The 11,935-nt window shown below is 35.1% G+C and overlaps 2 protein-coding genes across 2 annotated transcripts in view; one reads left to right on the top strand and one right to left on the bottom strand.

Annotated features, from left to right (window-relative positions):
* Window positions 1–1,816: 1,816 nt before the first annotated feature.
* Window positions 1,817–9,986, bottom strand: dimt1l (DIM1 dimethyladenosine transferase 1-like (S. cerevisiae)). The gene is made up of 12 exons (XM_088911909.1): window positions 9,833–9,986; window positions 9,175–9,248; window positions 8,663–8,749; window positions 8,519–8,580; window positions 7,011–7,104; window positions 6,620–6,669; window positions 6,403–6,526; window positions 5,705–5,797; window positions 4,702–4,766; window positions 4,092–4,155; window positions 3,516–3,622; window positions 1,817–1,973 (listed from the first exon to the last, which is right to left on the bottom strand). The coding sequence occupies exons 1-12, from the start codon at window positions 9,888–9,890 to the stop codon at window positions 1,931–1,933; spliced, it is 921 nt and encodes a 306-aa protein (XP_088768035.1). The 5' UTR covers window positions 9,891–9,986; the 3' UTR covers window positions 1,817–1,930.
* Window positions 9,987–11,120: 1,134 nt separating this feature from the next.
* ipo11 (importin 11) overlaps window positions 11,121–11,935 on the top strand; it is a 269,401-nt gene continuing 268,586 nt past the window's right edge. Inside the window, exon 1 of the mRNA XM_088911299.1 lies at window positions 11,121–11,236. The gene's annotated coding sequence lies outside the window, so the exon portion shown is untranslated. The remainder of the gene's footprint in view (window positions 11,237–11,935) is intronic.

Here is an 11,935-nt window from a genome sequence, read left to right as displayed (position 1 = left end):
TGAGTTCTTAATATTCTTAATGGTTTTCTGTAAAAAAAAACAACCCTGTTTTGCAGCCATGTTAACCTGTGATTGCGTAGTTGTCTTAGAGGATTCTGCATTTACAAAGACATACAGGAACTACATGTAGATGGAGGAAAGGTACACATTATATTTCTAAATTAAATATAATATATTATATAAACACGTGTATAATTATATATATTTGAATGCAGGTCTCCACTATCCTTATTTCTTTGAAAGCTCATGGTTGATTACTGTTATTATATTACGATGCCTACTATACAAAGGATGCTATACAATTTAGTGCCATCATTAAATAGTTCAAGTTTTGAATAGAAATAAAGTCCACAATGTTTGTAGTATATTTTGTTTTTAGTGAACTGATCATAAAAACAGTTTTACAACATGTTTTTAATTTGGTGTTGTCCGTGTACCACACTGGTTGCCAGGAAAAGTTGCCTTGTGATGCCTTTGAAAAGTACTCCTATTTGTGACCATGGTTGGGATTTTCAGTGCCTGACTGTAATGCCGTGGCCAGTTAACAGCCGCGAGGGTGGTGATGTGTCAGAACCCAAGTGCAAGAGATCAGAGAGTAGTGGAACACCTGAGGATACCCAAGTGCAAGAGACCAAAGAGTGAGGGCTTGGATGCTCAGGAAGAAAGGGAAAGGGAATGGGAACATAAGAATGATGATAGAATAACTGATTACTGTGCCAGTGGGGCTTAATCAGCCCACAGTGGACAGTAATGGAAAAGAAAATGGAACAAACTTCAACAGAACTGGCCAGCTGAGCACAAAGGCCCAAGCTGCTCAGCAGAAAAAGAAACCTGGAGTGTGAAGCGGAATTCTGTGCCGAGCTCCAAGGGAGACGGGAGTTCGACTTCGGAGTGGCATCCTGGTACAGAGAATGACGACAGGCTTCGGGCTGCAGGGTCAGACGACCACCCAGAGAGGCTGCTGGGGTATCTACCCGGGGAACCGAAGTACAGGCAAGTGCAGATGTGCAACAGAAAGGGGGTGAAAAGAACAATAATGGAGGCTGGTGAAGCAGGGCTTTGGCTTTAGAGAGAACTGGGAATTATTAATACAGATCAGGGAAGGAAGGTTCGGCCTGTGCAGCTAGCTCTGGAAAAACAGTGAGCCCTTGTGAGAATGTGACGGTTTCCCAAGGGAAACCGCTAGCCGAGGGGCGCTGCAGGAAGGCGATCTTAACACAATCGAGCAGGTCTTATTAATCACACTTAAATGATCAATTTCTAAATACCTGGAACACGATTATTTTTACCACCTAAGCAGGGGTTTTGAACAATTATTTTATAGATGAAATTAAAATATCCCTCAAGGACCATAGCTGGTTATTCTTGACTTAAATTTACTAAACTTGAATTACTCTTTTGCATGGTGTAAAAGATAAATGTTCTCATTGGGGTTTCTTCTAATGCACTACAACTGCATCACTGTCAAGGTTTGCTAAGAAGTATTTTCATTTGACTTCTAGTCACATAGAATGTTTCATTTAAACTTTTATCCCAGAGCACCAGAAAAAAAAAAGATAAGGCAAGTCCTTATAAAAAGATTTTAAAAAGATATAATATATGTGCAGTATAAATGTGAAGCATTTGTTCTTTTAAAGAGAAATGTTTTCTTTTAAAATATGTATTCTTCACCTAAGATTTCACTGATGAACCACACATCACAATTTGCATTACTCACATTACAGCAATCCAGTAAAATGCATTCAATTAATCTTTTAAAGATCACTTAATTATTTTAAAAAAAATCACAATACAGAAAATGCCAACGAAACCGATATTGTTGAACCTCACAAGCTGTATTCTTAAAAAGTGTGGATTCCAAATTCTGTCTTGCAAGTTTGTGTACAGTTACAGTCTTACAGATACTGTACCACGGATATTTACTGCAGTATTATGAAAAGTGGATGCCAGCAGAATTAAATCCATGGAGAAGCCTGTGGAATTAGAAAAAAAAAATCAACCTCACTACAAGCAGAAAAAGCATACCTTAATATGTATCAATTATCTAGATCATAGTGTTTCTGCTGATGCTCACCATTTAAGATGAGATGTCATAGTTAAAAATTGGTTCTCTTTACATTTTAAATTAAGAGGTAGTGACAATATAATGTAATCTTAGTTTAAATTAATGCCCAATATAACACAACCAAACCAATGTGAAGATGGAATTAAAAAAATCTATATCTGCAATGTGTTACCTGAAGTACGATATACCAGTTGCAAATTAATAACATTTTGTACTTATTTTGTAACATAACCAACAAGAGATTTGGCTTCTTTTGTACTATCCAGTCTATTAAACAAACAAAAAAGGTGGTACCCAAAACAAAAAAAATATTAGCCCATATTTGCTTTTTAGTAGCCATTAACAATATCAATAAGTAATCAATTTGTAAAAAATATCAAGTTACATACAAAAAACTAGATCTTGTTAGATATAGTCCACTAAAACATGAGCAAGTCATTGTATTGTCATGGAACAAGTAGAAAAAGAACAAATAATGAGGTCTCACACCTGAAGAAGGCTCCACGGCCGAAACGTTGTGTTTTCTTTCTTCTCTTTTCAGCATGGAATAAACCTATTATTTGTTCCTTCGCAGCCTACGCATGCTGACGCAGCTACCCACCTGAACTACTACATTGTATTGTCATGTTGTCCATTATTGTAACCAGCTGCATTCTTTCAGTCAGGATGGTTGAAACTTGTGTGATACTATTGTAGATCATAACTAAAGCTTACTGCAGTTGTTCAATATCTTTATAACCTCCTGTGCATATTAAATCAATAGTGTGAATAGTATGTACCGAATTAAGAAAATATGTCTAGCATATGAAACAGAACTATTTTGGGTGACTGCATTGTTCTACAATCCAAATTTATTAAATACACTTGATGTTTCAAGTTACTTTTGGGGTTAGTGTTTAAGTTAAAGTGACCAGCATAGTGTGTATTGTGAAAATACATAGATAGAAGATAACGTCTCATAGTTTTAAGTTATTATTTTTCTAATTTATGGATAAAAGTTTTCCAATGGGATTCTGATTAAGGTTGTTGTTAATTATTTTAGCTGACCAAAATGTGATATTTGGTTGCCATGGCCACAATCATGGTTATAGCATACTGTAAGAATGATTTCAAACAATAAGTCTTTTATTCTGCTTAATACCAGTTATGGTGAAACACAATTTTAGCAAAAATCTATATCTAAACTGTTTTAGATGAAAAGAGAGGACTTGTTCCGTCTTGTACTCTACTACCTAAAACTAACTACTATTAATTTTCTTCTACAAAAGGTTCCCCTTATGGAAATTGAAACTGTCCTCCACTTCAGAAATGGTAATTGGATATATTGCAAATAAAAACAACTTAGGATATGAGTTAGTAATTTCATTAGTACAGAATAAGCATTTTGTTTTCAAATTGGGTACAGGCTATGTCTTGTCTGTGCAATCTTAAAATTAGAACCATTACTCACTTCATAAAGTCATCTATGTCCATAGACCTAGCTCGCTTCTCACTGAAGCCAGTTTCCTGAAGAATTTGCTCGATTTTTGTTTCAATTCTGAAGTCCTGTGGTATTTCCTGTGATAAAAATGAAAGTGTTCAAAAAGTTGTGTACACCCCAGAAGAAATACAGTATATTGCTCCCTTTGTAAAAAAAAATCATGCAAAGACAAAATAATCTAGAGAATCAAGCAGTTGCTATTCTTTCCTTAAAACTAAAACAAAAACTGAACAACAAGATAATCTTATATACTTTTTCAGTCCTTTAGTTGTTTTACAATATTGGTCGGCTATCATGGTCCAGTTGGAAACTGAACAGACCAGGTGGGGTTTAGGCGGTTTCAAGAAAATGACAAAATCTGTTTTTTCTGTGGTGTCTGTAGAATTGTGCTTGCACAGCTCTACCCATATGGTCATTCTGTACCAATACCAATGAAATTCTCCTACTTTCCAAATCCAAAAAACCAGAGAGAAATTACAAGCACTTGCTGACCTATATTAGTCTAAAACTGACAGACACCCAGCTGGTAACACATTGTATACTTACAATATTGTGTACAGAACAGTGAATTCTGTAGTTCTTTTCCAGCAACTGCTCAATTGCTCTGGACCTAAAATTGCAAAAATGAAGGTTAAACCATCCATACAGTGTTTGTTTTCATTTGGAATTTAATAATATGTGGGATGTACTTTTCCACATTCTCCCATTTTAATGTTCTTTACAATCTTCACCATTTGAGTAATTTCTTTTCGTTTAACTCTAATCTCTATGATGTGGTGGCGTGAAACTTCTATATTAAACGCTTCTTTGAGCTGATAAATTTTAATGTAAAGTTATAACTAAAAAAAGGCTTTGGAGAAAACATGATTTACCTGTTTGGAATATTAATTTCAAGAGTCATCTCTACATGCCAATGGTCTAAAAAGAGAAAATGCTTCCTATTCCAAATAACTGAATGAAGTTGTTACCGTTAACTTTATCAGCTGCAAACGATAAAAAGAATTCTTGGTTTTTCCCAGACTTTGTCTTGTAAATGTTCATAGTGCATGATATAATCATTTAATAAACCCATGGCTGTACTGAGTTTTTTTGGCTAAGTAAGACCCTCCATCCAACAATATACATTAGTAAAACAACAAAAAAAAAGACTACTCACTTAAATGCTGCACAGAGTGTTTTATTCTTCCTTATGAATGCTATTCTGACAAGACCATCCCATTCCTAAAGAAAATGTGTTTAGAAAAGAACTGTAATAGCTTCCTTCATTTTAGAATTAAACACTGGTGGAAAGGTGTATCTCTCACTAATGTCACAGTGAGGAAGTTACCCCTGGGTCACAGTTCCACTGTAAGCTCAGAGAATCCTGGCCAGTGAATTCTAACCACACTCCTTTTGGAATCCTAGTCACAACTGACTAGTAAGATAACTCTTAAGGTTGGATTAAAGGGGAAGAATTGTAAAGCCAAAACACTTTATTTTGAATTACAAACCTTCAATAATTATCCCACAATTGTAGAGTATAATACTTCCACTTTAACAATGTTCCTTTCACTTTAAATAATTGTTCTTAAACTTTAAAGTAAAGTACATACAATTTCCTCTTCTAACAAAAACCCTTTGTTTCTGTATATACCATTAGAAACCAAGTGACTTAATATTTGTTAATGATTGCCTATAAATATTAAAAGCATTAAATTTATAATAATAAAATTAATTAGCCTGCCTTAGATGGAAACACACTTATGTGTAGTTAAATTAACAATTTATTCTCCCTCGTATTCCTTTATTACTAAACCACTGATATAGTCATTCATAAATAATTAAGAATAGTCTTCCCTCTTAAATACTGTTTTATTTGGTAAATGTCTCAGCCTTGGGAGATTATGTATCAGGTATATGTCAGAAAGATCTTTTCAATGATATATTTTCAATTTAATATGGTTTGTTCTAATAAACGTTAAGACAATCAGAGTTGCAAAAAAAAAACTTTTTTGTGTCCCACATTCAAAATGTCTATTGTATTTATATGCAATTCAAAATACTTTATTCATCCCGGGGGGAGGACAACTTAAGATATACACATAACATATATGTACATACATAAACCAGCTAGCAGAAACATCCAGTGACTCTTCCAAATTCATGCATATCATCCTTACCTGAAAATTTACAGGTGGAGGAGGGTTCTTTGGCTCTATTCTGACAACACTAGACTCCACTTTTGGTGGTGGCCTAAAGTTATTCTTCCCAACCTATAAAGTAAAAAAATTAAATACGTCCAAGGACGATAAGAATGCTGGGTTTTAAATGACTTTGTTGGGTTTTAATTATCTTAATAAAAACCACTGGTGGTCTATCCAAGTGTAGATGACCGCTTTGGGTATCAGTTTTAAAGCAAGGCAAATGCAATTCAAGCATTTATAATCAAATGTCTATTTAACAGCACTAACATATTTACTGTAATGTTGTCTTAGAGTAAACAATATGTCTTACAAATTTTTGATGATAACCAAGTCACAAGGTCAGTGGAAAACAGGTCTAATCTGCATTGAAAATGTGGTCATAAATGTCACCAGTGCAGTAGGTAAAACCGGCTAATTTGGTTTCTCTCTTATCAAACAATGTAAAACAGGAGATGGCAGGAGTATACAATTATTCAAAATGTTTCACTGTTCAACATTGAGATGCGAAGTGCACTTAAGCAACCCTTCACTTAAGAAGTGATTTTCATAACTTAATGGATCAGCAAGTGTTTTATCACTATAAACAACTTAAATAGTGTACAGGCAGATAGTTGTTTATATAAAATATTTATTTCAATATTTGAAGTTTTACTTGTGATGTGAAGATTACTTGCCTTCATAAGATGATCTACTCGGGCCAGAAGCTGAGTATTTATTGATAACCTGCAATACAGCTTGTCTCCAGGTTTTGCAACAAGTCGAAGAGCAAATTCTCTTTGGAACATCAGCACTGCACACCTAGAATAGTAACAAATTAAGAGCAAGTGACAATTTTTAATAATATTAACTTTTTAAATATACCATAATGGTTTTCTTTCTAAAGGTACTTACCTGAAAAAAGGCCTGTGGAGCAGTAATTTAAAAATGAATGGTGATGAAATCTATAAAAACAAAAAAGATTCATTGATTGTATAAGGGATCAGAAAATTTCAACTGCTCAGTATGCTAAACACAAAACACTCAGTGTGCTAATTATTCTGTTTTATTAACTAGAAGGGGAGAGTTGAGCAGACCAGGAGGAATCACAAAACTGCTTCTCCGCTGAATTAAGGGGGGAACCTTTAGGCACGGCACATTATGAAAAGCCCAGAGTGGAGTTTTGCCAGGATACCTGGATTAACACTGGTACTTTCACAGCCTTTGTATTTACATTGACTTTAAGCCACAAGTGCATATAAGGAACAGCATTAATTCATTAAACTATAACTATAACTTTACGTACCTGATAAGGCAAGTTAGCTACACAAACATCAAAGAAAGGCAGGTCTGTCTTCAGAACATCTCCAACCATGATCTGAAGCTTTGTCTGCAGTGGTCTGTGAAAGAAAGAGACATATTTAATGCAGAACCACCCTGCTTTATCTCAATGTTATTATCAAACAGCTATGCTTGAAGCAGCTCTAAATTTACCAGTCTGAAATGTGTTAAAAAGTACATTAATATAGTGCTCAACAGATTTATACATACCGTGATGATGATTGTGAACAAAAAACATAGAACAAAAGTTGTACGGATGGGTGATGCGTCTTCATTAAATAATTTCTAAAAATGTAGTCTACGGTAATCTTAAGCTTTGAACAAAGTTATATTTGCCATAAATAACATTAGTCTGTAAAATGTGTGTCAGATTCACTCAAATCCTTGTAGTTAGTACTGTGTAAATTCTCCTGTGGCATGTAATATACTGACAGGATGCCTTCTGTATTGTGCTATTATGTGATATGTGCTATAAAGTGTGATATTACTTTATACCAGGTAACCATCATTTGAATGTATGATTTGGATCACAGTCATGATGAAATGTTTATTTTCTGCCTAACTTGAGCTTCTAGGCAGAGGGAAGTAGATGTTTGGTCAGGACCCCAGGACTCTATGATCCAAAGATGTAAAACATCTCCAAAACAGACCATTTGACCTTGACAACTCACAAGAGGCTATTTCCTTCCAACTATGCCAGGTAATGCTGAATGGTAATTTTCAAGACTTTGTATCGTAAAGATGCCAGATTGTGGTGGACATCTTCAACTGTTGTCTTTGGATTTAAGATTGTCTCCTGAACCACTTGTCTCACAGATTGTCGTGGCAAGGCACACTTTTATCACTATCATGTCTGAGTTGCCACCTCACTACTTTTAAATTATTTGATAATGGACAAAACAATGGAAAGTGCTATATTTATTCTTTTGTGAATTCTCCTATAGGCATCCCAAACCTTGTTGATTTTAAGGACCACTTGCCTACAGTCTTCAGAGAGCTCTGGATCCTTAGCTATAATAATGTGTGCTACTGAAAAATGTCTTCTTTGCGTAATCTCCTTTTAGAACCCAGGTAAATGAATGAATTTTATGGGGGCCTCTACACACTTTAAGAGGTTTCTGCTGAGCTTACAAAGAGCAGAGTAGATTTGTGTTGTTGGATGTTTCCTCAATGAACTACTTAGAGGCATGAAGACATCTGATCCTTGTTTTTCTGGGATTTAATTTAGTTTACATCTTCAGATAAAATTTAAAACAAATGACATAGCAAAGCACAATGCTATTATGATTACAGTATAAAATACATAGATTTTTTAAGCAAGATGCAATATTTAATTCGCAACATCCTATCATAAGAATTTTTTCCCCATGCTTCCTTGGTGGTGTGAAGAAATCTGTAATACAAGTGTCATTTAAAAAGATAAATCATGGAAGCTTAAAATCAGATGTTATGAGTTCTGAGGGTTATACTTACGTGCACTGTACTCTCTTCTGAAGCTCAGCCACAAGTCTGGTATCCAGCTCACAAGCCACTACCTTTTGAAATTGAAATAAAATTATTACACACACCGTTATATAGTAAATATGAGGTTTGCAGCACAGTACAACCATTTATAACCTTTTTTGCTTTTTCCAGTAGTTTGACAGTCATGTTACCAGTACCAGGCCCAACTTCCAGCACCACATCAGTTGGTCTAAGAGCAGCCTACAAAAAAAAAAGTTGTCTGTAGAGGACAAAAGCTTTTTCAAGTCCTGTAGTCAAGGTGTTTAAACTGTATACTCATTAATGCTATAGGCTATATTTTCTTCAGTTAAAGCCTAGATGTGTTTAGACAGAGTTTAATGTCAAACACGTTTTTTTTACATGATTTCACTACAGCATAATAACCACTACACCAATCAACATAGCAACAGAAATAATATGAGGTTAAAAGTAAATAAAAACGTCTAAAAACTGTTCAATATATGCAAACTGCATTAATAACCTTAGAAACTCAAGGCGATTTAAAGTATGTTATTTCGGTCTCATTTATACTTTTGCGTCTAATTCGGTAACTATGAATTATCAAACATAAGTGTGTTTATCTATTGCACTGAAACAAAGGATTAAAGGCATACAGGTTTGCTTACCTTGTCAATGATCCCATTAACCACCAAGGGATTTTTTAAGATGTGCTGACCTATTCCGGTATTGAACATTATTCCTTAGAGGAAAAAAAAGATACGTATGTTCAGTAAAGTGTTTTTTAACTAATTTGATATACACAGATGCTAATGAGTCGTCTTTAAAGAAACAATTTCAACAGAAAACTAAGTACAAACGCTATAGCAAAGAGGGCATGAATTCTGAGTATTTCAGCACCTCTTTTTTGCGGGACCACTCTCAATAAGCACAACACTTTGACCACTACATAAAACTGTCATATAATTTGAACAATAATGTTCCTAACTCTAAGAATTATTCAAACTAGATAGGCACGTCAGTTGATCCACAGCAAGAACTGACAAATGTTCATAATCCACCGTATTAGACTGCCACTGAAAGGTTTCCTTTCGGCAAGCTCCGTTGATGCTTAACTGAGAACATATCCTGTGAAGGTCAGATAATTCCCAGCTGTTAATAAAATATGTTAAATGTGTACATAAATCAGTATGGAAATGTAGTTTTTAAAGGCCTCTTGCTTCTCGCTTTCCAAAAACTGCTTCAGTTATGTGCTCACAGTAACACTAACAGTAAAAATTGAAGGGATAAAATACGTTCTGTAAGGGTACGGTTATTCAAACTAACCTTGACTTTTCACCTCCTGGTGTTGTCTGCTTTTCTTTTCAGCTTTAACTTTCGGCATTTTGTTTTCGTTTGATACTTCACCAACTGAATATATATGTCTATACTATACATTCCCAACACGTGTTCCTAATGTAAGCTCGTCATAGACTGTCTCGTGTCGTCTAATAAAGCGCAAGAAATTGCATTCTGGGACTTGTGGTTCTGAACTGCAACAAAGCAGTAACAACAGTACAACTTTAAAACCCAACGGACTACTTCTCCCATAATGCTGTAACAACACAACTATTGTCGCAGGACTGGAGCGTGATTTATATGTTGTTTACGATTATGCCTAATGATAATGATTTTGTTTTAGACATTGTAAAAGTAGTCATGTCTGATTTAAAACCGTATGGTGGCACTATTTCGTGAAATTGTAGATATAATATTTGAAGTGATCTGTTTCATTTTTGCTCTTGTGTCTAACTTATTTAGTGGTTGCGACAAGGGCAGCCCCTTTTTAACTGAAATGAGATGAAAATACTCATAGTAGTACTCATGCAATTTATGTGTTCCAAAAATATTTTATATTCACATTTTTTCGAATACTGTCCCATTATTTGTTGTGAAGCACTGCCATCCAGTGGACATTGTCCTGTTTACTTTTATTGTTAATTGCTTCAACCCAAAATTAAAGCAGAAACTGACCATAGCGGTTTATAGACATTTTGGCTCCCCATTCGGAATGTTGAGATCTTTTGTTTTTGGGGGAGAGGGGAAGGGGGGATATTAAACTATCAAACTCAATTAATCTTCGTCACAAAGTACGACACGAATAGGTGTTCGAAAGAAGATTAAAGAACTTGAAAACACACAAAACGGTATCCCACTATTTTAAAATTAGTCTTCAAACATAAATCGGATATAAGACAGTATTAACAACTGCATAATGCATTTCTCTTTCCTCTCCATTAAAGTGTAAACTCGAGAAAAATATCTGAAACCTTTAATTAAGCGGCAGCTGCTGCAATTCAATGTTTCCCAGAATTAGTAATTTTAATTAAATTAAGGCTTTTCAACTGTCTTGGAACATACAGAAAACAATCCAGTAAAATAATGTAAATTCAAACATTTAAAAATAACACTGAATCTGGGTAATATGCTAACATTAATAAAACCCCAAAACTTTAATTTGGATACACAAATGTAGCGCAATCAAGAAATTCGTAACACTAATCAAACCAGTACAAAATTTTCAAGAAGCGTGGCAATTCGTGCCGTAAACTAGTAGAAATCGTGACATCATCAGCATGCGCCTTCCACCGTGTGTATGGCGCCATCCAACTATCAGGCGTGTGCATGTTTGTACTTAGAGCTGACACCAGCATAGTTGTGATATTCCATTACACACCACTTCTGCCAGAGGTAAGTATGCTTAAAGTCCTGGAAAAATCTAAAGATCTTCTGCTTTAAATCAGGCATTGAAATGATAATTGCTCGGTATCATTTCAGTGTTGGGCCAGGTTAGGTTGTGTAATTTATCTCCTGTGTTAACACGCGTTGCAATGATTTTTGTATATTACAGGGGGGGATGTGTTTGATGACCGGTTTAGAATTGTAAGGATTATTAAAGTAATGCGTTCAGGGTCTACAGCATATATCCCAGACCTAAACTATGATAGATAATATAAGTCCAAAGCGAGCTGAAATTTAATGTAACTCCTTTGCTTCTTTTTGGGGGTTTGTAGTTGCATGAATGTGGTCAGTTGTGGTGTCTCCAGGGTTCTAATCGTTCTTTCAAAGTAACATTAGGTGTCTGGGTCTAACTGTGGATGTATGATTATTGTTTTGTTTATGCGATTTGGTTTTAACGTCTTTGAAAGTCATGTGTGTGTTGGTACCCCGCGCGAGTATTCTGTGCTTTTATTTGCACTCTGCTGACCTGAAGTCTTCCATACAGTATGTATTGCGAATCAGTTTGCCCATGGCACTGACTCGTGTGTCCGATAACAGCTTTAACTGTTTTTGATATATGTGTATTAGTTTGGATCAGAAGCAGCTATTTTTGCCATTACTTAATCGAGAGGCCATTTGGCTGATACAGCCGTTTGGTTGCCATGTAGT

This window comes from Atractosteus spatula, chromosome 3 (assembly GCF_055471065.1).
Source record: "Atractosteus spatula isolate fAtrSpa1 chromosome 3, fAtrSpa1.hap1, whole genome shotgun sequence".
NCBI classification, from domain to species: Eukaryota; Metazoa; Chordata; class Actinopteri; order Semionotiformes; family Lepisosteidae; genus Atractosteus; species Atractosteus spatula.
Note: the sequence above shows the minus strand (reverse complement) of the source record. Positions and strands in the feature narration are given on the sequence as shown.